Source organism: Hyla sarda, chromosome 3 (genome assembly GCF_029499605.1).
Source record: "Hyla sarda isolate aHylSar1 chromosome 3, aHylSar1.hap1, whole genome shotgun sequence".
NCBI classification, from domain to species: domain Eukaryota; kingdom Metazoa; phylum Chordata; class Amphibia; order Anura; family Hylidae; genus Hyla; species Hyla sarda.
This window is the reverse complement of record NC_079191.1, coordinates 232,778,515-232,801,404: the sequence shown is the minus strand read 5'-3', so window position 1 is coordinate 232,801,404 and position 22,890 is coordinate 232,778,515. Positions and strand designations below refer to the sequence as shown.

General features: G+C 41.7%; 1 protein-coding gene across 1 annotated transcript in view; it reads left to right on the top strand.

Moving 5' to 3' along the window:
• Positions 1-22,609, top strand: part of POPDC3 (popeye domain containing 3) — a 46,759-nt gene extending 24,150 nt beyond the window's left edge. The window contains exons 2-4 of the mRNA XM_056566219.1: positions 3,248-4,061; positions 17,684-17,792; positions 21,242-22,609. Coding sequence (XP_056422194.1) covers positions 3,469-4,061; positions 17,684-17,792; positions 21,242-21,538 — 999 coding nt within the window. The 5' untranslated portion in view covers positions 3,248-3,468 and the 3' untranslated portion in view covers positions 21,539-22,609. The remainder of the gene's footprint in view (positions 1-3,247; positions 4,062-17,683; positions 17,793-21,241) is intronic.
• The last annotated feature ends 281 nt before the right edge of the window (positions 22,610-22,890 follow it).

Genomic DNA, 22,890 nt, shown 5'->3' with positions numbered 1-22,890 from the left:
AGGGGGCCTAGCAGGGACAGTAGATATTTCCACATGTACAATGGGGGGGGGGGGAAGGGTTCCCGCATGCGCCAACAGTGCACCTGCAAACAGTATGCCAGCCCACTTTGGCGCCATGACCGGCTGCTGCCCGGCCGCGCTGTCTACCAGACCTGGGGGACTCGGGCTGGGGCGCACAGGTGCACGGACACATCACACAGTGCACCGGCTGACCGCTGCTTCCCGCACCTCCGATATAGAACCCAACCAGAGGGGGCTCCCAGGTTGGCAAGCATCCGATCTATGAAGCCCTGATCCTCATGCGCCCGCTCCCAGTGGAGGGCAACTAATTCCTCAGCCATTACTCACAGACAAGGACAGAGCAGCTTCCCTTCCGGCAGGCTCCGCACGAGTGAGGCAGGGGGAGGGAGTGCTTCTCCTCACACAGCTCGCGCACCAGGACTACATTTACGTCCTGTACATGACAGAACGATGCTCAGGTCATATGCGGCAGGTCCCGGCTGCTGATTGCAGCCAAAGACCCGCAGGTAATGACAGACATCCGCGATCATGTGGATGTCTGCCATTAACCCCTCAGATGCCGTGATCAATACAGATCACGTCATCTGCTGCAGCACGGCTACATTTTTATGCTGATCTGATCGCCCGCGGCGAAATGAAAATGCAAAGTTGGTCTAGTCCTTAAGATGAATATGGGCTTGGTCCTTAGTGTTAGGTTTAGGGGTGCCCCTTAACCCCTTGTTTGGTGTCACCCAAATAGATCAGGTGGCAGATGGTACATGTCTGCAAACATTGCTCCATTTTACAATAAAACTATATAAGATTGGTCCACATTTACTAAGATGTGTATTATGTGAATATAAAGAAGGAAGGTGTAGTGAATTTACTAAAAAAAAGCGATTAACTCTTAATAAACAGTCTATAGATGTAACCATACATCCATTCACTAAACATTTGGCAATGCGATTTTCCAAAAGATTCCATAGGGTTCACTGAAGCCTTACATCAGACTCTGAAAATGAGATACAAATCACAAAGTCACTTTGAAGCACCGTATTTTCACCTTGAGGTTAGCAGCACGGTTGTTAGCAATTGTTTTTTCTTTGCTGCAGCTCTTCTGGTGAATCTCCAGCAAAACCCAATCCGTGTGAAACATTCACAGTTTTCAGTGGACTTTGCCACGGGGGTAAAAATCTAAAACTGAAGTTGATATGCTGCAGATTATATAAAACCTGCGCCATGGGTCCATACTGTGCTTGCAGATAACCACATTATGCCCTAAAACACATAGCTGTTTATGTTTATCGCAACATGTGAACAGGATGTGTAAAAAAATAAATAAATAATAATTTTTTTAGAAAAGACACAGCAGAAAAATGCAACGAAACAACTACTTTAGAAAATAAAGTTTGTGTTTCCAATCTCTGATTTGTGTTGTACTGTTCATCTTCGACTTCAGGATGTAATAAAATCCCATCAGCTGTGAAGAAAATGGAGGGCATTAAAGAATGGATTTCAGACTTTGGCACATTATCTGTAACCACAGCTCACTTGACACCTGCAGGTGTATGGAGAAAAGATTATCTGTTGCAGTACATTATTTGCATGCCAATTTTATGTATTCAGATTTCTCTCTTCTCACTGAAGCCCCTCAGGAAGAATAGAGTGCACATACCAATAAAAGCACTCTGTGCAACAATTGCCCTTTACACCTGGCCTGCATATAGATAATTTTTTGCATTATATTCTATTGCCCATTGTTGTTAATTCACAGCATATCTACATGAATGAGCTGGTTGATGCTAAGAGGTTGTAATTACATCTGGTTTACAGATACCTATTATTATAAGTCTAGTGTGGCATAGCTATTCAAGCGGTCTAAAAACCAAACTATGTATAAATGTTTTATTACTTCATCTTTTTATGTTAATAGAAACAGTTTTGATACAATAACCCCTTAAGGATGCTGCCTGTCTTTACGTTAGTGACCAAGCCCCATTTTTCATATCTGGCATGTTGTAATATGTTGTAATAACTTTGAAATCTTTTCCTGGGCAAAGTGATTCTAAGATTGTGTGTGTGTGTGTTTATGTGACATTCTACTTTACATTAGTAGTAAATTCATGAAAAACTCCAAAATATTATGAAAAATTGGAAAATTTCCGACAGTCATAGCTTTTTTTCGTCCAACTGCATTTTTTGAGGGCTCTTTTTTTGGGGACAAGCTGTATTTTTATTAGTACCATTTTTGCGATTCCTCAGCTTTTATGTTGTTGTTTATTTTTTTTTTTCACAACATATACCGTGTAGGATCAATAGCATTAATTATTTGTTGTACAAGTCATTACAAACGTGGCAATACATATAGATTTTGGATTTGTTTGTATTTTTTTGTGATAATACAGGGCTTTATTGGGAAAGGGGAAGACAGGAGGCCATAGGCTGGCTTCCTGTTGCCATGGCAGCCATGGGGATCCTGCGATCTCATCAGTGTTGCCGATGGGGCACAGGGGGAGCCCCTTGTTAATCCCATAGACGCTGTGATCAGTACTGACCACACAATCTGTGGGGTTAATACTGCTGAGACCAGTGCGATCCTGGTCTCAGTAGTAGCATAGAACATATGCATGCATCCTATTGCGCGAACCGGATGGAAGATAGGACATATGCATACATCATATAGTCGGAAGGGGTTATCTAGTGGTAAGCAGACTGACCCAAAAAAAAAAAAAAAAAAAAAAAAAAAGGGTTACTCACCTCACTGATCTCCTGCTGCTGCTTTTCCTATATTTCCTGGCCCCTGTCTTGACATGCAGGAGATGCTTATTCATTCAGTCATTCACTTGATGAGATGGTCACTGCTGTGGTCATTGATTGGCTAAGCATCCATTTCTTGTGTGTGAAGTCTGGAATATAACAGACTGGTAGAAAGACCGCTAATGCATGTGTTATTATAAAAGATAAAAAAAATACCCTTCTGTAAATAATAACAAAAACAGGCATGAAATGACACAAGGAATTAGCTGTAATATAAAAACATGATTATGAAAAGCAAATAAGTGTGAAATTAAATGGCAGTGTGTCAGCAGTTAACAGAAGCTAAACATACCTTTGCATAACATGATAGTTCTCAGCAAATTCTGATTAATTTATTGCATAATACATGCTCATGGTGCTTGTAAAGATCATCATAAATTTTGATATTTCCTTAAATGTATACGTATAATTGTTTTTCTTTTCTTTCCAGACAGTCAATACTTTTTACACTGGGACACCACAGGTTTGTACAAAACTAAATACTATCAAGGATGGCGATGCTGTTAAGAAAGACTGCTCTATTGCTAAATCCATTCCTACCCTAATGACAACAGCGTTACTTTCAGAACATAATCTAATATGGATGAATAGAAACCTCAATCTGAACTGTCATGACCATCAAGTTATTTCTGGAGTGGATGTGAAATTGTTATGTTTCAGGAAACAAAAGATATGGGAAAACAACATGAGTGGTTACTTGAAAGAAAGAAACACTGCAGTTCAGATGTAGAAGCCAACATGGGAACGGAAGGCATGGATGGCAACTTGACTTTTTGGGAGAGCCTTGTGACAGGACATCCCGTGTGCACCAGTTGGAAGCAAGAGGCTGAGGGATCCATATACCACCTGGCCAGTATTCTCTTTGTATTGGGCTGTATGGGAGGAAGTGGGTTTTCTGGACTTTTATATGTCTACATTTTCTTTTCTTTGAGTTTTCTCTGTACTTGTATTTGGGCATGGCTGGATGTCTGCGCCGCTGATGTTTTCTCCTGGAACTTTATCCTCTTGATGATATGTATTGTGCAAGTTATTCACCTCGCGTATCAGCTGAGAAGTGTAACTTTTGATAAAGAATTCCAAGATGTCTACGCTTCAGTCTTTCAACCACTGGGAATTTCATTAACTGTTTTTCGAAAGATCATCTCTTACTGTAATGCAGAGGTGATAACATTGGAAAGGGAGCATTGCTACGCAATTCAAGGGAAAACACCCATTGATAAACTTTCCCTACTTGTATCTGGAAGGTTGGTGTTCTTTTTTTTTTTAAATCTATTTATTATGTGCAATATAAATGATATGTTTTACTTGAAGCTTTAAAATATATTTGAGTACTACTTTGATTTGCTAAAGCTGGTTTGTATAGTACAGTGGGCACCTTTTTTTTTTTTTTTTTTATTTTTATTTTTTTTATTTTCTTAATATTTCTTGTTAAAGGGGTACTCTGGTGGAAACCATTTTTTAAATCAGCTGGTGCCTGAAAGTTAAACAGATCTGTAAATTACTTCTATTTAAAAATCTTAATCCTTCCAGTATCAGCTTCTGTATGCTCCACAGGAAGTTCTTTTCTTTTTGGATTTTTTTTCTAACTGACCAGAGTGCTCTCTGCTGACACCTCTGTCCATGTCAGGAACTGTCCAGAGCAGGAAAGGTTTGCTATAGGAATGTGCTCCTTAAGTAGGGACAGAGGAGATTTATCAAAAATTCTGTAGAGGAAGAAAGGTGCGGTCGCCCATAGCAACCAATCAGATTGCTTCTTTCACTTTTAAAGAAGCCTGTGAAAAATGAAAGAAGTGATCTGATTGGTTGCTGTGGGCAACTACATTACTTTCTCTACACAGGTTTTGATAAATCGCCCCCATGGTGTAATTGATTGTGTTTTTGTTCATCCAAGGTTGTATCTTCCTGATTTTAACACCTTCTAAGGATCAGGTTTCCTCTCAAAGCCGAATAATTGGGCAAAAGTGTGTAGCACTTGTGTAGCACTCAATGATCTCTCACCAACAGGTGGAGATGCCTATAAAGGCCTGATGGAGAATGATAATGTGACTCGGCTGAGATAAAGGCATCAAAGGAAGTTAGTGCATGTTCCTTCAAGAAGTCCCGAAGTCGGGGCCTCAAAAAGGCCATGAATGGTTATATGGGAGGAAATGTTCAGGGCCCAGACTCAGAGAAGGTCAGATACCTCGGCTCATCCGGCCAAAGAAGGTGCTGTACCCAAAAAATCCCTGCCGTTCGCTATGCTCTATACTCTACTCTTCTCCCTACCTTAAGGGAATTATAGTAATGACATAAAAGGAATATGTATGCTGACTGAAAATGGCAATTACATGCCCTCCCCACCTTCCACGCCGCCACCATATCCTGAACTCTGTAGGAGCCCCTTAAAGGACTAGGATTAGCCCCAAACTTAGTGTGGAGAAGGGAAGATAGGGACCAGGGGTGCACCAGTTCCGACTCCAAAGCCTTAGAGATAAATACGTGGATAAGTTCCTCTCAAGAAGGCGCTGGTACCCGGGGATGAAGATAAAGTTCTTTATTGGCAACGCGTTTCGATCCTGAACCGGGATCTTCGTCAGGATCGAAACGCGTTGCCAATAAAGAACTTTATCTTCATCCCCGGGTACCAGCGCCTTCTTGAGAGGAACTTATCCACGCATTTATCTCTATTGCTACCTACAGGACTGACGGACGTCACACCGGGCTTGTTCCTCGTGGCAGCGTTTTCCCTTGATCTTCCATACACAGACGCTACTGTAGGTGTTGTGCTCTGAGCGCAACACCAAGGGGTAAGAACCCATCTTTACGTTAACCTTTATCATTGTAAAACGGTCCTCACTAGGGGCGCACCTCCTGTGTTTTTTTTCTCTCATTTATATTAGACTCCAAAGCCTTGTTAGAGTAAGCATCGCTACCCCTAACCCAATCTATGCAGTGACGATATAGACAGGCTAGATTATAGTGTTTTGACATCTGGGAAATTAAGCCCACCTTTCTCTCTAGGAAGCATAAGCTTACGTAACTCTATATGGGGATGTTTGTAAGCTTACGTAATGCTATACGAGGACGTTTGTTAGGACTGGAATTGTTTGGAGGGGTTATAACATTTTAAGGAGATGGCATTGTGCCAAGAGGAGAAGCGGAAGAGTAGTCCACCGCTTCAGCTCCGCCACAACACCCTGAATAAGAGGGGGGAAATTAAGATAATAGAGTAACCACCCCCCGACCTACGATGACCCCGACATACAATCATTTCAACATACGATGGCCTCTCAGAGGCCATCGCATGTTGAAGGCAGCAACAACATGCGATGCTTTTGCTTCAGCCGTTTAAGGTGCTCCGTGTGGTCCGCTGACTATCACTTACCTGTCCTCGGGGCTCCGGCGCATCCTCTTCATGATCCCCTGCATCGTCGGCGCTCTCCATCGTCGTTATCACGTCGCTGCGCACGCTGTCCCGTCATCCAATAGGAGCGGCATGTGTAGCGACGTGATGGCGGCAACGGAGAGCAAGGATGCCAGGGAAGCAGAGGCTTTGCCGGAGCGTCGGGGACACCCCGGGGACGCAGCGACTGTGATGGAAGGTGACATCCAGGGCAGCGGTGACGGTCCGGAGCTGCGGGGACACGTGAGTATAACCTCCAATACCAGTGGTCTACAACCTGCGGACCTCCAGATGTTGCAAAACTACAACTCCCGGCATGCTGAGTGTTGTAGTTTTGCAACATCTGGAGATCCGCAGGTTGTAGACCACTGTCCTATACTTTACATTGCACGGATCCCTCAACATACGATGGTTTCAACAAACGATGGTCCATTTGGAATGAATTACCATCGTATGTTGAGGGACCACTGTACAATGATCCCACGGTCCTACTGAGATGGGTAAAGGCAGATACGCTGCTACCACCCCACCAGCACGCAGGGAAGGTCCAGGAAGATGCTTTTGCCTACATTAAACCCTGTAACCCGAGTCTATACCAAAATCCCCCAAGACATTGAACACCGCCCTGAAGTCCAGAGTGGGCTAAACTAGAAAAATAAGAAGATCAGCAAACAAAGAATGTGAGAACACCTTGCTCCCTACCAAAATACCCTCTATTGCCTGGGTAGTAGACGGCACTCTTGCTCATAGCTATCAGGCTCTATAGCTAAATTGAACAATAGGGTTGACAGGGGTCAACCCTTTCGAGTACCTTTCTGAGGGGAGAATTGAGAGGACAGGAACTCTTTTGTAGATAAACGATGTATAAAGGGACGTGAGCTAACAAAGAAAAGGGCCTGAGAAACCCATAGACTGGAGCACCTGATAATATCCATCTCGAATAAAATGATCCATCCCCAGTTTTGGCAGGACCTTTTATGTAAGCTGTATTCAAAGAAGAGAGAATAGGGCTCCCCTGCAGGTAGAAGCTGAAGAGCCCGAACCACATCAGGGATATTTCCTCCTTGAGGATTTCCTTAGTGAGATGTCTGAAATCTGAAGTAAGAGCGGAGAATGATAAGAAATGACCAGTTCCTCCAAACCAACATGTTGCACCCGGGGCAACAAGGAAGGAGAGAGAGAGCTATAATCTAGCCTCGACCAAGAGTCATGTGCATGGAATAATGGCTAAACTCCCTTGCCTCCGTATGCAACACACGCCATGCATCTAATAAACCAGTCTGGGTTGCCCACTGTGTCAATCTTTGGTCAAAACATCTGGGTGGTAGGGGGCCACATCGGTTGCTCCCCCATATGCATAACAGCATTAAAGTCACTGGCTACCACTCTGTGACTCCCCTGATTAGCCTGTACTACCTGAAATAAGTTAGCAAAGAACGACCCATCATCCACGTTAGGACCATGGACATTAAACACAACAAGATATTTGGAGGCTGTTTTTATATGAACAGTACATAGTCTCCCCTCCGCATCCCTGTAAACCAATAATACTTCACAGGTGAAGGACTTGTGGACCAAAATCATTTCTACCGCTGGGGATCCCTCTACCCTCCCTACCCACTACTTCCTCATTGGCACAAAGCCCGCTTCCTCCAAGTGGGATTCCTGCAACAGCGCCACATCAGGGGACAATCTCTTAAGATGATGTAGCACCAGGCTGCACTTATTAAGGGACCGCAGCCCCTTTAACGTTCCATGAGCCCCCAACCTGCCCAGCAGGACAAACCCCCCCCCCCCCCACCAAGCTTAATACAACTTGTACTTCCGTTACAATAGAGACACTCAGGAAAATCAACCAGCAATAGAAGATTATCTTTTTTTTTTTTTTTTTTTTTTTTTTTTTTTGTCCCTTTCTGCTCATGCAGCCTTGTCCATCAGTCACCTCTTGTCCATGACTCATGGACAAGCCTGATGTTGCTACAGGACTGGTTAGTATCCCAGTTGGTATGGAGACCCATAGTGGAGGGATTTTTAGGGGCCGTTTTCTTTATTTCATATTCAGAAAAAGATTAAACAGCAACATTACAAAAGGTGTTGAATTTTAAACAGTAACATATTAAGTTTTTGGATTTGACAGTGCCCATTTAAATAGCGTCCACCCCCCCCCCCCCCCCCCCCAACTAGACAACTGTGCATACTCTCACTAAGTGAACAGGGTGTCCGGAAGGTCAGACAGGCCAGGTCAGCAACACAAGGACACATCAGGAACCAAATCGGCAAACATGTTGACCAGGGGCAAGCCAAAAAAGTCAAAATTGAAAGGGCAGTGCGGTATACACAAAACAGAACCATAAATAGTCAGAGGAAGCAAGGGTAAAGCCAAGAGGGCATCTTAGTACAAAACCAGTAGCCAAGTAAATAGTTAGGGAACAGGCAGGGGCCAGATAAGGATAACATGTGCAGGGGAATAGGAATTTTGGTGACAGCAAAAACCACAATTCCGAGCATTTCTAATATACTTCATAAGAAAATGTTATTTCCTTTTTATAGAAATCATGGCTTTGGCTTTGTCCAAGCTGAAGCACAGGCATGGCCAAAGTCCAGTAAGTAAGAAACGTGGGCTAGCACTCCTCTGTGCTCTCCTGTCTGATAGGATAGGACAGGAGTGAGCACAGAGGAGTACTATCAGACAGGAAAGCGCACAAATCTGGTTGGAAGGACTAAGAGTCTCTGCCAGTGGCTCCTGGAGAGGACCAAATGTGTCACTGGAATTGGGCCAGATAAGATTGTCACAGTCAGACGCAAAAAGGTACGGTTTTCAGTGCTTTTAGTGGAAAGCCCAGCCCGAAATATAATGAACTAAACAGTGCACAATGACTGAAATATATACAGCCACGGGCATAAAGCCAGCGCCACGCCAGATGTATCACAGTTGCTGCTTTTCCATTTTAAATCAACATATGTTGTGGCACTGTGCTAAAAAAAAAAAAAAAAAAAAAGTTTTCCTCCATCTTTCTGCACTCATCACCGCACTGCAGTTAAAAACAGACTATGTAAAATGTTTGCTAATTTGTTAAAAAGAAAAACTAAAATATTGCATTGACATAGGTATTCAACAAAGTAGTGTGTAAAAGGTCTGAAGCACCTTTGGCAGCAATTACAGACTCCAGTCTTCTTGGGTATGAAGCCATCAGGATCTCATCCTGATCATGTACATATGACATATATTTCTCTCAGAATTAGCTTTAATTCTGAATTACCTCCTTAATGTTGTTGACCAGAAGCAGGGGGGGGGGGTCCCTTTCTTCTCAGTGATAACCACTGAGTCTCCCCTTCCCTCCCTCTCCTCAGTCACTGGTCTAGGGAGTGAGCATCTATAACCTGTTCTGGTTTTATTCTATACACACACACTGTGTGCTTACAGCTTTTGCAAAACTTCAGCTCCCAGCATGCCCACACATCCTTTGAGTTGTAGTTTTGCAACAGCTGGAGGCATATGATTGGTAAAACTCAGATTTACAGCAGTGTTGCTGCAGGCTGTGTTCCTTCTACTGTTGCAAAACTACAACTTGAGAAAGATCCTTGAGAAAGATCCTGGAGAGGATCGAAACGTCACTGCTTGTTTCACTTTTTTTGATGGAATAAAAACTTCACCTGTCTTCATATTATAGAGTGCTGCACTGAATTCTATTTTTATATATCCACACACACACACATATATATGCAGGGACACTTACTTAAAAAAAAAAAAAAAAAATCCTCCATTCAGTCCCCATCTTCAGTTGCCAGCTTCTTTCTTAATCTGCTCACAGGCAGTAGTGTATTCTCGCCCTTCCCCCCCTTCTCCTCACACGAGGAGACTGTGAAGTAAGCACAGACAGTGAGGGAGCCGATTACAGTAACTTTAGATCTGCAGACCTATCAATCATGGTGGGTGAATGACATAGGTGATGACGAGTGGACACAGCCAGGCTGGTATGTATCCCAGGAGGCAGGGAGGCAGTTTTTTTTGACTGGCTTTTTCAGTATGAAATACTGAAATTTTTTCAATGAAAGCAATTGCAAAACATTTTGGTTTTGCATGCTTTACAACATATCAAACGTTTTTATATCTGACAGTGCCCATTAACCCCTTAAGGACTTATTTTAACATTTTAGTTTTTTTCTCCTCACCTTCAAAAAATCATAACTCTTTTATATTTTCATCCACAGACAAGTATGAGGGCTTGTTTATTTACACGACAAGTTGTCCGTTATAATGCCATCACTCATTTTACCATAAAATGTATGGCGCAACCAAAAAAAGACTATTTGTGTGGGGAAATTAAAAAGAAAACCTCAATTTTGCAAATCATTTTCACACTATACAATTTACAGTAAAAATTACGTGTTCTTTATTCTTTGGGTCAATACGATTAAAATTAAACCCATGATAACATACTTTTCTATTACTGTTGCGCTTAAGAAAATCGCAAACTTTTTAACCAAATTAGTACGTTTAAAATCCCCCTATTTTGTAGACCTACAACTTTTTCATTTTTCCATATAAGCGGCGGTATGAGGGCCCATTTTTTGCACCGTGATCTGTACTTTTTATTGATACCATATTTGCTTATATAAAACTTTTAATACATTGAAAAAAAAAATGTAATATTATAAAGAAGCAGCAATTTTTTTTACACTTTTTGGGAGTGAAATAGGGAAAATGGGACAACTTACGTTTTTATTGGGGGAGGGGGTTTTTCAAGTTTTTTTTTTTTTGTACTTTTATTTTTACACTTTAATAGTCCCCATAGTGGATTATTTATAGCAATTATTAGATTGCTAATACTGTTCAGTGCTATGCATAGGACATAGCACTGATCAGTATTATCGGTCATCTTCTGCTCTTGTCTGCTCGATCGCAGACCAGAGAAGAAGACCCATGGAAGGCAGCGGAGGCAGGTGAGAGGACCTCTGTCTGCCGTTCTGGACGATCGGCAGCGCTTCGGGCAATCCGATCATCTATTTTAGTGTCTGCAATGCTGCCGATGCCGCGATCTGTATTGATCACGGCATCTCCGATGCTCGCGGTTATGTATAGGATGTAAATGTACGTCCTGGGGCGTTAAGTACCTCCTCACCAGGACGTACATTTACGTCCTGCGTGGGTTAAAGCCACTCCTGTGTTGTCTTGTCTTTGTTCTTAGGGTTATTGTCTTGTTAGAAGGTGAACCTTTGGCCTAGTCTCTTCAGAGCTCTCTGGATTAGGTTTTCATTCAGAATATATTTGCACTCTGCTCTATTATGCTTTCCATTGACCCTAACAAGTCTCCCTGTTTTAAACGCACCCACAGTATGATGCTGCCGCCACTATGCTTTATTGTATGGATGGTATTGGGCAGGTAATGAGCAGTACATGTTCTGCTCCAGACATAATGCTTAGAATCAAAGCCAAAAAGTTCAGTCTTGGTCACCTCTATTACCAAGGTCCGTCACCCTAATAATTTGGTGGGGTGACCAGCTGAAGGAAGAGTCCTGTTTGTTCCATACTTCTTCCATTGAAGAATTTTATGGAGGACACTCTTTCAGTGCAGCAGAAATTTTTGTACCCTTCTCCAGATCTTTTTCTCCACACCATCCTTTCTCTGAGCTTTACAGGCAGTTCTTTCATCTTCATGACTTAGTTTTTTCCTCTGATATGAAAGACCTTATAAGACTTTATGTAAGACCTTTATATAGGCAGGCTCGTGTCCAAATCATGTCCAACCACCTAAATTTACCACAGGTGATTCCAATCAAGGTGTAGAAACATATCAAAAGATGATCAAGAGCAATTGGAGATGAGCAAGACCAATTAGCGCACGTGCCTGATCGCTGAGACGCCCCCGCAATCTCCTGTACAGCGCCCCGCTCTCATCATGAATGAAGGTGTGTCAACCACCGCACAAAGAGGTGGCCAACACATCCCCTCCATGTAGCTGGGAGAGCCGGACATACAGTGGGGCAAAAAAGTATTTAGTCAGCCCCAATTGTGCAAGTTCTCCCACTTAAAAAGATGAGAGAGGCCTTTTAATTGTCGTCATAAGTATACATCAACTATGAGAAATATATGAAATATAAGGTTTTCATCTATTTCATTTGTTTAACATAAAAAATATGTAGAATCTTGCCATAGAGAGCTATTCTCCTAGAGGATATCATTTTAATCCAGCTGTCTCAGTTTAAGCAGGGGACCTATATATTATGCTGGTGATACCTTATTTGGTCACTGTGGTGCCATCCTGCTCTCTGACATTTACAAGTCCTTTATTCCTCTCTAGATATGAATGCAAGTCTGTAGAAGCAGGCATAGATTTGTCACCAAACCTTCAATCCTTATCACTTTTTGTACACTTGTTACTTGTCACAGCAAGAGGCTGTTCTGCTCTGGGTTTCTTTTTACAAAGAGCACATTCCCAAATAGGATAATGGAAAATGACATCTCTAACAGCCATTGAACGTGTGCCTGAAATAGATAGATGACCTGCAGATACACAGAGACCCTAGGAAAAAATTGTGACTAGAACCTACATGTGTTCTTAGCTAAGGTTATAGATTGTATGACAAGCTCTGGATCATATTGATGACCTTGTCAGAAATGTACAGCCATGTCCTTTTTGCAATTGATTTAGCTATATTGGTATACACGATAATGTATGCATATTTTTTTATTTATTTAATAGCACAATACAGTATATTAATCTTTAATACAGACAATATTAGGATACATCCACCATTCAACCATGCGATCTTGGAGGGATTTTTATTTTCTCTTTTAATTATATTGATTCAAGAAGATTTCCTTTTAAAGCAGTTACTTTACAAAAATTATCAGTTGATTAATCAGACAATCATAAGGGGAGGGTCACACGTACCACATCTGCAGTGTATTTCACGCTGCAGGAAATATGCTGCGAATTCTGCTTTTGAGCAGACACTGGGATACTGGGCCGCAGCCCTGTGTGTGCAATAAGGCTTAGAGGCGGGCCAGGCATGCTGGTGTGACTGTGACAAGCCTGCTTGCCTCAAAACCTTACACACACAAGGCTAGCCCTGTGTGTTTGCTTGAAGCAGAATGCACAGTGCATTTTCATGCAGCTTGAAACATGCTGCGGATGCGCGCTACGTGTAATCCTACCCTAAAAGTGGTAATCAAGCTGTAAAAAAAAAGGGAGTTAGGGTAATATAAAAAATACAATGCATACACACCTGCCCTGATCCCTCCTCATTGCTGTTCTGACAGCTCCCAGTCCCCGCCAATCACAGTAAGGTAACATTTTTGTAACATTTTGATCGGACAAAGCAGATCGCATTTTGTGCTTTCTTGAGTTTGAGTTGGTTCTTATTAAGAGGCTTAATAAAAAGAGGTATATTTGTTTGTTTTTGTATTTTTAACCCCTTAAGGACCAAGCCCATTTTCACCTTAAGGGCCAGAGTATTTTTTGCAAATCTGACCACTGTCACTTTAAGCACTAATAACTCTGGAATGCTTTTACTTTTCATTCTGATTCCGAGATTGTTTGTTTTTTATTTTTATATTCGACTTTATGTAAGTGGTACATTTTCAGCGATACTTGCATCATTTCTTGGTGAAAAATTCTAAAATGTTCACATCCAAGTTTAACGAAAATTCGTCAAACACCTGTGGGGTTTTAAGGCTCACTATACCCCTTGTTACATTCCATGAGGGGTGTAGTTTCCATAACGGGGTCACATGTGGGTATTTATTTTTATGCGTTTGTCAGAACTGCTCTAAAATTAGCCACCCCTGTGCAAATCACCAATTTAGGTCTCAAATGTACATGGTGCGCTCTCACTCCTGAGCCCTGTTGTGTACCCGCAGAGCATTTTCCGCCCACATAATGGGTATTTTTGTACTCTGGAGGAACTGCGTTACAAATTTTAGGGGTCTTTTTTTTTCCTTTTACCTCTTGTGATAATGAAAAGTATGGGGCAACACCAGCATGTTAGTGTAAACCCTTTTTTTTTTTTTTTTTTTTTTTACAATAACCTGCTGGCGTAGACCCCAACTTTACCTTTTCATAAGTGGTAAAAGGAGAAAAAGCCCACCAAAATTTGTTAGGCAATTTCTCCCGAGTATGGAAATACCCCATATGTGGCACTAAACTGTAGCCTTGAAATACGACAGGGCTCCGAAGTGCAAGAGCGCCATGCGCTTTTGAGGCCTATATTAGGGATTTGAATAGGGACTGACCCGGATGTAAGGATTACACTTTGCCTCCGATACCAAAATTAACCTACTGCAGTGTTCCCCAAAGAGGATGCCTCCAGCTGTTGCAAAACTCCCAGCATGCCTGGACAGTCAATGACTGTCCGGCAATACTGGAAATCGTTGTTTTGCAACAGCTGGAGTCTCCGTTTTGGAAACCGTGCCGTACCAGACATTTTTCATTTCTATTTGGGGGGTAACTGTGTAGGGGTATATGTAGTGTTTTACTTTTTATTTTGTGTAGTGTAGTGTTTTTAGGGTACATTCACACGGACGGGGGTTTACAGCGAGTTTGAGCTGCAGCAGAAAATTTTCTGCATCTCAAACTTGCAGCAAGAAACTCACTATAAACCGCTGTCCATATGAATGTACCCTGTACATTCACATGGGGGGGGGGGGAACTCCAGCTGTTGCAAAACTACAACTCCCAGCATGCCCTTTGGCTGTCCGTGCATGCTAGGGGTTGTAGTTATGCAACAGTTGGAGGCAGGCTGGTTGAAATACACAAAGTTTGTTACCTAACAGTGTTTCACAAGCAGTGTGCCTCCAGCTGTTGCAAAACTACAACTCCCAGCATGTACGGTCTGTCAGTGCATGCTGCGAGTTAAAGTTTGCAACAGCTGGAGGCACACTGGTTGCAAAACACTGTTAGGTAACAAACTCTGTTTTTGCAACCAGTGTGCCTTCACCTGTTGCAAAACTACAACTCTCAGCATGCACTTACAGACTAACGGAATGCTGGGACTTGTAGCTATGCAACAGCTGGAGGCACAGTACTGCAACTCCCAACATGCCATTTGGCTGTCCGTGCATGCTGAGGGTTGTAGTTATGCAACAGCTGGAGGCACACTTTTTCATAGAAAAAAATGTGCCTCCAGCTGTTGCATAGCTACAACCCCCAGCATGCACAAACTTCCAAAGGGCATGCTGGGAGTTGTAGTTCTTCCTTCTGCTATTGCATAACAACAACTCCTAGCATGGCCTTTTGTGCATGCTGGGAGTTGTTGCTAAGCAACAGCAGGAGGCCAGCCATACCTTCTGCTGCTGCTCCTGGATCCTTCTGCCCCAGCCTCAGGTACCCACTCCTGGCACCTGCTCTTGCCTGACTGAATATGGGCCGTTAGGGACACCCCCACAGCAGGAGTCCTCATTCAGGCCAACGAATCAGGACGATCGTGAGGTGGCACCAGTGCCACCTCACTCCTGCTGCTAAATGATGATAGGTGCTGGCCGAGACGGCACCTATCACCCTTTTTTTCCGGATCATTGACGATTGACCCGAAATCGCCACAAATTGCTGATCTGCATTGATTTTCGGCGATTGCCAACATGGGGGGTCTCAGGACCCCCAAAGACGACGTCACTGGATAGCAGGCATCCCGGTCCAGTCTCCACCCGACAAACGGTGGGGACTGGGATTCCCACGGACACACAGGTACGCCCTGTGTCCTTAACGGGTTAAACTTATTTTTTTTCATTCCACTGTAATCATTTGGACTATGATGCGAGGTCCATTACATAAAACCTAAATTAAATTTGATTGTAATTTAATGTTGTAATACAATAAAACAGGTAAACTACTGAGGGGATAAATACATGCACTATAGTAGTGCATGGCATGTGTATGCATGCAATTTGGAAAAGACCTAATGCAGGCATCACCATTCATGTGTTTATCCGTTGCTGCACAGCTATATATTCTCTCCATTTTTTTGTTTTGTTGTTTCTGGTAAAGATTTTATATGCATATATGTGGTAAATCTGGCAGCTCATAAGAAGCATCAGAAAGCTGTCACCATAGCACATTAGACACAGTTCTTACATTCGGGTGGCCATGTAACTATATGCTCATCAGCCTTATCCTGCTCTGCCTCTCAGAAAACAATAAGGACTCTGGTAGTGCTGTTGTTACAGATAGTGTTGCCACCATTCCTATTAAAAAGTACCATCCAAGTTAATATGAAGAAAAGGAGTGTGGTTTGGGGTGTAACTTCACACAAAATGTGAGTGAATGGATCAGTAGCATCAAAACGTTGTCTGCTCCAGCACCTGGGAACAGAGGGAAGCACTGGATGGAAAGAAGTGTAGCCTCTGGGGGAACTCCCAGGCCTCCTCGAGATTTTACCTTTGTCTGGAAGTTGGAAAGTACAGTATGCTAAATATCCCAATAATTATTGGCTGTAAAAAAAAAAAAAGGAAAAAAAAAAAAAAAAAACTTTTTACATGCACCAGGGTTGTGATGTAACCACCAGCTCAACTGCGGATTGTACAACCGCATTGCATACTAACTTTTTAGGAGGTGTTTCATAATACAAGCGCTAAAATGTGTCAGAGTTACAGCAATTTAAATGTTTTGACCATGAGCATACAAAACCTGGAACTCCTCCTTTTTAGGATTTAAACGGGTACTCCGGTGGAAAACTTTTTTTTTTTTTTTTTAAATCAACTGGTGCCAGAAAGTTAAACAGATTTGTAATTTATTTCTATAAAAAAATCTTAATCCTTCCAGCACTTATTAGCTGCCGATTACTACAGAAGAAATTATTTTCTTTTTGGAACAGAGCTCTCTGCTGACATCACAAGCACAGTGCTCTCTGCTGAAATCTCTGTTCATTTTAGGAACTGTCCAGAGTAGGAGAAAATCCCCATAGCAAACATATGCTGCTCTGGACAGTTCCTAAAATGGACAGAGATGTCAGCAGAGAGCACTGTGCTCGTGATTCAGTAGAGAACTCTGTGTTCCAAAAAGAAAATAATTTTCTCTGTAGTATTCAGCAGCTAATAAGTACAGGAAGGATTAATATTTTTTAATAGAAGTAATTTACAAATCTGTTTAATTTTCTGGCACCAGTTGATTTTAAAAAAAATAAAGTTTTCCACCGGAGTACCCCTAAAGTAACCTACTAATAGATGGTATACTATTAGACTAAACAGTATAAAAATGTGCCAGAAATTGGAACAGCATGCACTAATTTGAAGCATCTGGTGCATTCTTAGACTGTCTAGTTAAAAGCTATATTCCTAACAAACACAGAGAAAAAAAAACAATGTATGATTCAAAAACCTGCAGGTAGCCATGTTATTCTAACCTAATACATTGATTTTGTTACATTAAGTGAAATGTTTTTTTTTTTTTTCTACTAATGTGGCCCGAGTGTGTCAACAGTTATTTGATGAATAGTGAAGGATTGGGGCATTTCAGCGTGACAACTGATATTTTATGAATTTTACAGAATACGTGTGACAGTTGATGGAGAATTTCTTCATTACATTTTTCCACTTCAATTTTTGGATTCTCCAGAATGGGACTCACTGAGACCTTCTGAAGAGGGTGTTTTTCAGGTAATAATTAATTATTAACATGTTTGTCAAAATTGAGCTCATGTATGCCAATCAAGAATAAATAGGAATTTATAGTATAATATTATATAGTATAATTTTAATCTATTTAACTGATTTCAGTGCACTTATCTAAACCCATAGAGAACCGTGAGACTGACTAATAGATTTTAAGTACAGGGTGGGCCATTTATATGGATACACCTTAATAAAATGGGAATGGTTGGTGATATTAACTTCCTGTTTGTGGCACATTAGTATATGTGAGGGGGGAAACTTTTCAAGATGGGTGGTGACCATGGTGGCCATTTTTAAGTCGGCCATTTTGAATCCAACTTTACTTTTTTCAGTAGAAAGAGGGTCATGTGACACATCAAACTTATTGGGAATTTCTCAAGAAAAACAATAATGTGCTTGGTTTTAACATAACTTTATTCTTTCATTTACAAGTTATTTACAAGTTTCTGACCAATTATAAAATGTTTTCAATGTGCTGCCCATTGTGTTGGATTGTCAATGCAACCCTCTTCTCCCACTCTTCACACACTGATAGCAACACCGCAGGAGAAATGGTAGCACAGGCTTCCAGTATCCGTAGTTTCAGGTGCTGCAGAATGGGCAAAACTAAAATTGGAACAGGGCCCTCAGTTTACGCAGAAGATTTTGTTCAGTGATGAGGCAAACTTTTATGTGAATGGTGAAGTTAATAAGCAAAACCACTGCTATTGGTCTGACACTAACCCACATTGAATAGATCCCTCCAAGACTACTGGAACACAAAAATTTATGGTATGGTGTGGTATATGGGGTACAAAGATAGTGGGGCCATTCTTCATCAATGGAAACCTCAAGGCCACTGGATATGCGAAATTGCTACATGATGTGTTTCCCTCTTTATGCACTGAAGCTGGCACGTACCCTGAGTTTTTGCAGCAAGATGGTGCACCACCACATTATGGGTGTCAGGTCCGAGCATTCCTAGATGAACAGTTTCCTGGAAACTGGATTGGTCGTCGTGGGCCAGTTGAATGGCCCCCAAGGTCTCCCGATCTGACCCCCTTAGACTTTTATCTTTGGGGTCATCTGAAGGCAATTGTCTATGCTGTGAAGATACGAGATGTGCAGCACCGGAAACTACGGCTACTGGAAGCCTGTGCTAGCATTTCTCCTGCGGTGTTGCTATCAGTGTGTGAAGAGTGGGAGAAAAGGGTTGCATTGGCAATCCAACACAATGGGCAGCACATTGAACACATTTTATAAGTGGTCAGAAACTTGTAAATAACTCATGAAAGAATAAAGTTACGTTAAAACCAAGCACATAATTGTTTTTCTTGTGAAATTCCCAATAAGTTTGATGTGTCACATGAACCTCTTCCTATTGAAAAAAAAAGTTGGATTCAAAATATTCGACTTCAAAATGGCCGCCATGGTCAACACCCTTCTTGAAAAGTTTCCCCCCTCACATATACTAATGTGCCACAAACAGGAAGTTAATATCACAAACCATTCCCATTTTATTAAGGTGTATCCATATAAATGGCCCACCCTGTAGATGGTGTTTAGATGTACTTTGTTAGTATGTTCACAGGGGCAAAAAATGCTCTGTGAAAACCACCTTAAGGGTATGTTCACACAAGCGTATCCCCAGCGTATTTTACACTGTGGATCCGCCACTGAAGGAGCGCTGTATGGTGCCTTTACATGTGCCTGCTCGGAGCAGCAATACCCCGCTACGAACAGACACACTGAAGCGATGTGCTAGTCGACGCGCATGCGCGGTGAACTCGCACACATCACAGCTGCTCCCCCAGCTCTATAAGCTAGGCTTAGAGCTGCCTGCGATGTGCGAGTATACTGTGCAGGCGCGCTGCGACTCGCACATCGCAGTGTATCTGCTCGTAGCGGCGTATTGCAGCTCCAAGCAGGCACATGTAAAGGCACCATACAGCAGTCCTTCAGCAGCGGTTCTGCAGTGTAAAATATGCTGGGGATCCGATCGTGTGAGGGTAACCTCAAACCAGTGGAAAATCTGCTGTGCAAATTTTGGTGCTGATTTTAAAGTGGTTTTTCATGTGTTTCTTATAAAAATAAAAATCTCCCATTTCAATGGATGCTTCAATGCAGGACTGCACTGAAAAAAGACATGTCACTATTTATATATATATTTATACATTCTCTACTGAAATCAATAGGTGATTTTTTATTTAAATCATTTTTAGCATTTTTTTATGCTGAATCTGCACAGTCTTTGCAAAATCTACACTGTTTTTGCCTGTGGAAATTGCAGTATGTATAATATTCAGTCACTGGAGCTATTAAAGGGGTACTCCCCATAGAAGGATAGGGAATAAGATGTCTGATTGCGGGGGTCCAAAACCTGCGATCTCCATCCCTACGCACCCTCTTGACGTCACGCCACCTCCCATAGACATGAATGGATGGGGCATGACGTCACGACCACGGCCGCCCGAACCCAGCGTTCTGAACATAATGTTCAGAACGCCAGAGTGCTGGCATGGAGATTGCAGGCATCCCAGTGGCCAGCCCCTCGTGAACAGTTATCTTATCCCCTATCCTTTAGGTAAGGGATAAGATGTCTAGGGGCAGAGTACCCCCTTTAACTCTGGAATCCATCAACAGTAAACATTTGGGTTACAACATTGATGTCTCCACAGTGTATTTGTAGTAGGTCTGACTACAGAGCTATTTTAAGTCACCTATTAATCAGAGTTACAGTACGTTTCCACACCCGTAACTGTGCGAATTTAGCTACCATTAATTTCAATGGGACAGCAGGAAATCCGCCATAGTGGCAGATTTGCCGATTGCCTCCAGGCCCATTTAAGTGAACAGTAGCAACATTCGCAGCAAATTTTGAGTGTGTGAATGTACCCTTACAAGAGTACTGCAGCCATAGACACTTATCCTCTATCCGCAGGATAGTGGATAAGAGTCTGATCGTGGGGGAGGTCCGACCCACTGTAACCCCCCCCCCCCCCCCCCCGCAATCTCCCGTACGGGAACCGGCACTGCCGCGGCTCTGCACGGCTAATGCTTGTGTCATCGACCTCACTCAACAAACACGTCCCTCCATTCAGCTCTATGGAAGAGGCTGCCTCTCCTATAGAGATACATGGAGGGGGCGTGTTGGCCACGGCGCCATGCTGCAGCTGACACGCCTCCTGCACTGGGGCCCCGTACAGTATATCGTGGGGGGGTTCAGACCCCCCCCCCCCCTTCATCAGACACTTATCCCCTATCCCCTTATCCCTATAAGTTAGAATAGCCTGCAGTTCTCCTTTAAATTGTAATGTAAATAAAGCTATTCCCTCTGGGGAAAAGTCATGAGGGATCAAGCTATAAACCATTCATTGTTAGTTAGATAAAAATTTATCTGGTCAAGGTAAATAAACTTGTATTTGCATTAATTAATTTAATGCTGTTTTTTCCAGGTAACGCTTACTGCAGAAACTAAGTGCAAGTACATTACTTGGAGGAGGAAAAAACTCTATTTACTATTTGCAAAGCATCGCTTCATCTCTAGACTTTTTTCACTGCTGATAAGGGGAGATATAGCAGATAAACTCTATGCATTGAATGAAAAGGTGTTTGTCGACAGTGGATTTCGATTTGACATCAGGCTTCCAAATTATTATCATATGACCTTGCCAGAACAGTCACACTCAAGTGCTCCCACTATTCGTGTTCAGGACTTCTCCACAAGGAGAAAAGCAACAAAGAGGCCATAACAAACTAATCTTCAGTTTTCTTACTCTCACTTGAAATATTAGCTTGATAATAGTCAAGATGCTAGTAACTGTACAAAGCAAAGTGCCACTTACTGCATTCATCACGGACAGAAACTTATTTATAGTCACTGTTTTATAACGCTCATTATCTACTGATTTATTCACAATGCCTTCTAATGGCAAGGCATTTAAATTCTTTATTAAATGGCAATACACCCATAGTATTATCTTTAAGGGTGAATCAAGCATTTCATAAAATAATCAACCTTAATCCTTGTACTATAAATATTTAGTAGACATGTGATACATCTTCTACTCTACAGCTGCCAATTAAAAGTAATACATGTAGGGCGGTTGATGTTCCTGTCATGCATCCTGTATCCTGGTCCCTTAAATTGTGTTTTTTCCTATAGAACAAGCTACAGAGAAGATAATTATTTATTTCTATCAGTCCACAATTACTGGGAACATCTCAAACATCAAATCAAGAGTTTTATAAGCAAGACATTCTACTAGAAATTTCTAATATTAGTCATAAATCAAGAAAACATGTATTCATAGTAAACATTTTTTCCATTTTATTGTAATGTCTTTATTCTTTTGGATGATTTTCTTTTCTTCTTGTTCATACTTGCCAGACAGACAGAAATCAGACCCATGTTTAAGCTGAAATTGCACACTGCAATTGCAAACTAACAAAAAATCAATGAAAATATAGAAGTATTCTTCATCAAACATGTCTATTCACATCAGGATATATTATAGCTCCCATTCATGGGAATTGATAAGTATATATGAAGGAATTTCCTAGAAATAGATTTGTTTTGAAATGGACTTAATCTCTTTTTGGTCATTAAAAAAACAAAAAAAACACAAACTTGTATTTGGAGACACCTTATATACACATTGGTGAAAGAAATCTGCTTTTTTTGTATGTTTTACAGGTTTGTTTATTTATTTTTTTAACCCCCAAATATGGTGAAAATATGCTAACTAACGGCCATTGAAATAACCCGTTTTTTTGTTTTTTCATTTTGTGTGCTGATTTTCCATTGATTTCAAGAAGAAACATTATTAAAAGAAAATGGGCTGATTCTGTACTGATTTTTTAAAACCCAGTTTTATGGCCTAACGAAACAACAACAAAAAGCCAGTTTTACTGTGTGTGAACATGGCCTGATCCTTAAGGTTTGTTTTCTCTCTGATAGAACATTATGCAAATATGACAACCCACCACCAGGCTGAAGGATAACAGGAGTTGAAAGATGTAAAGAGCCTGTTAGAAGGTATCAGGATTGTTTTCAGCATTTTTAACTTTAGGTTGCCATTTTTGTTCCAGTATTTAAACTTTA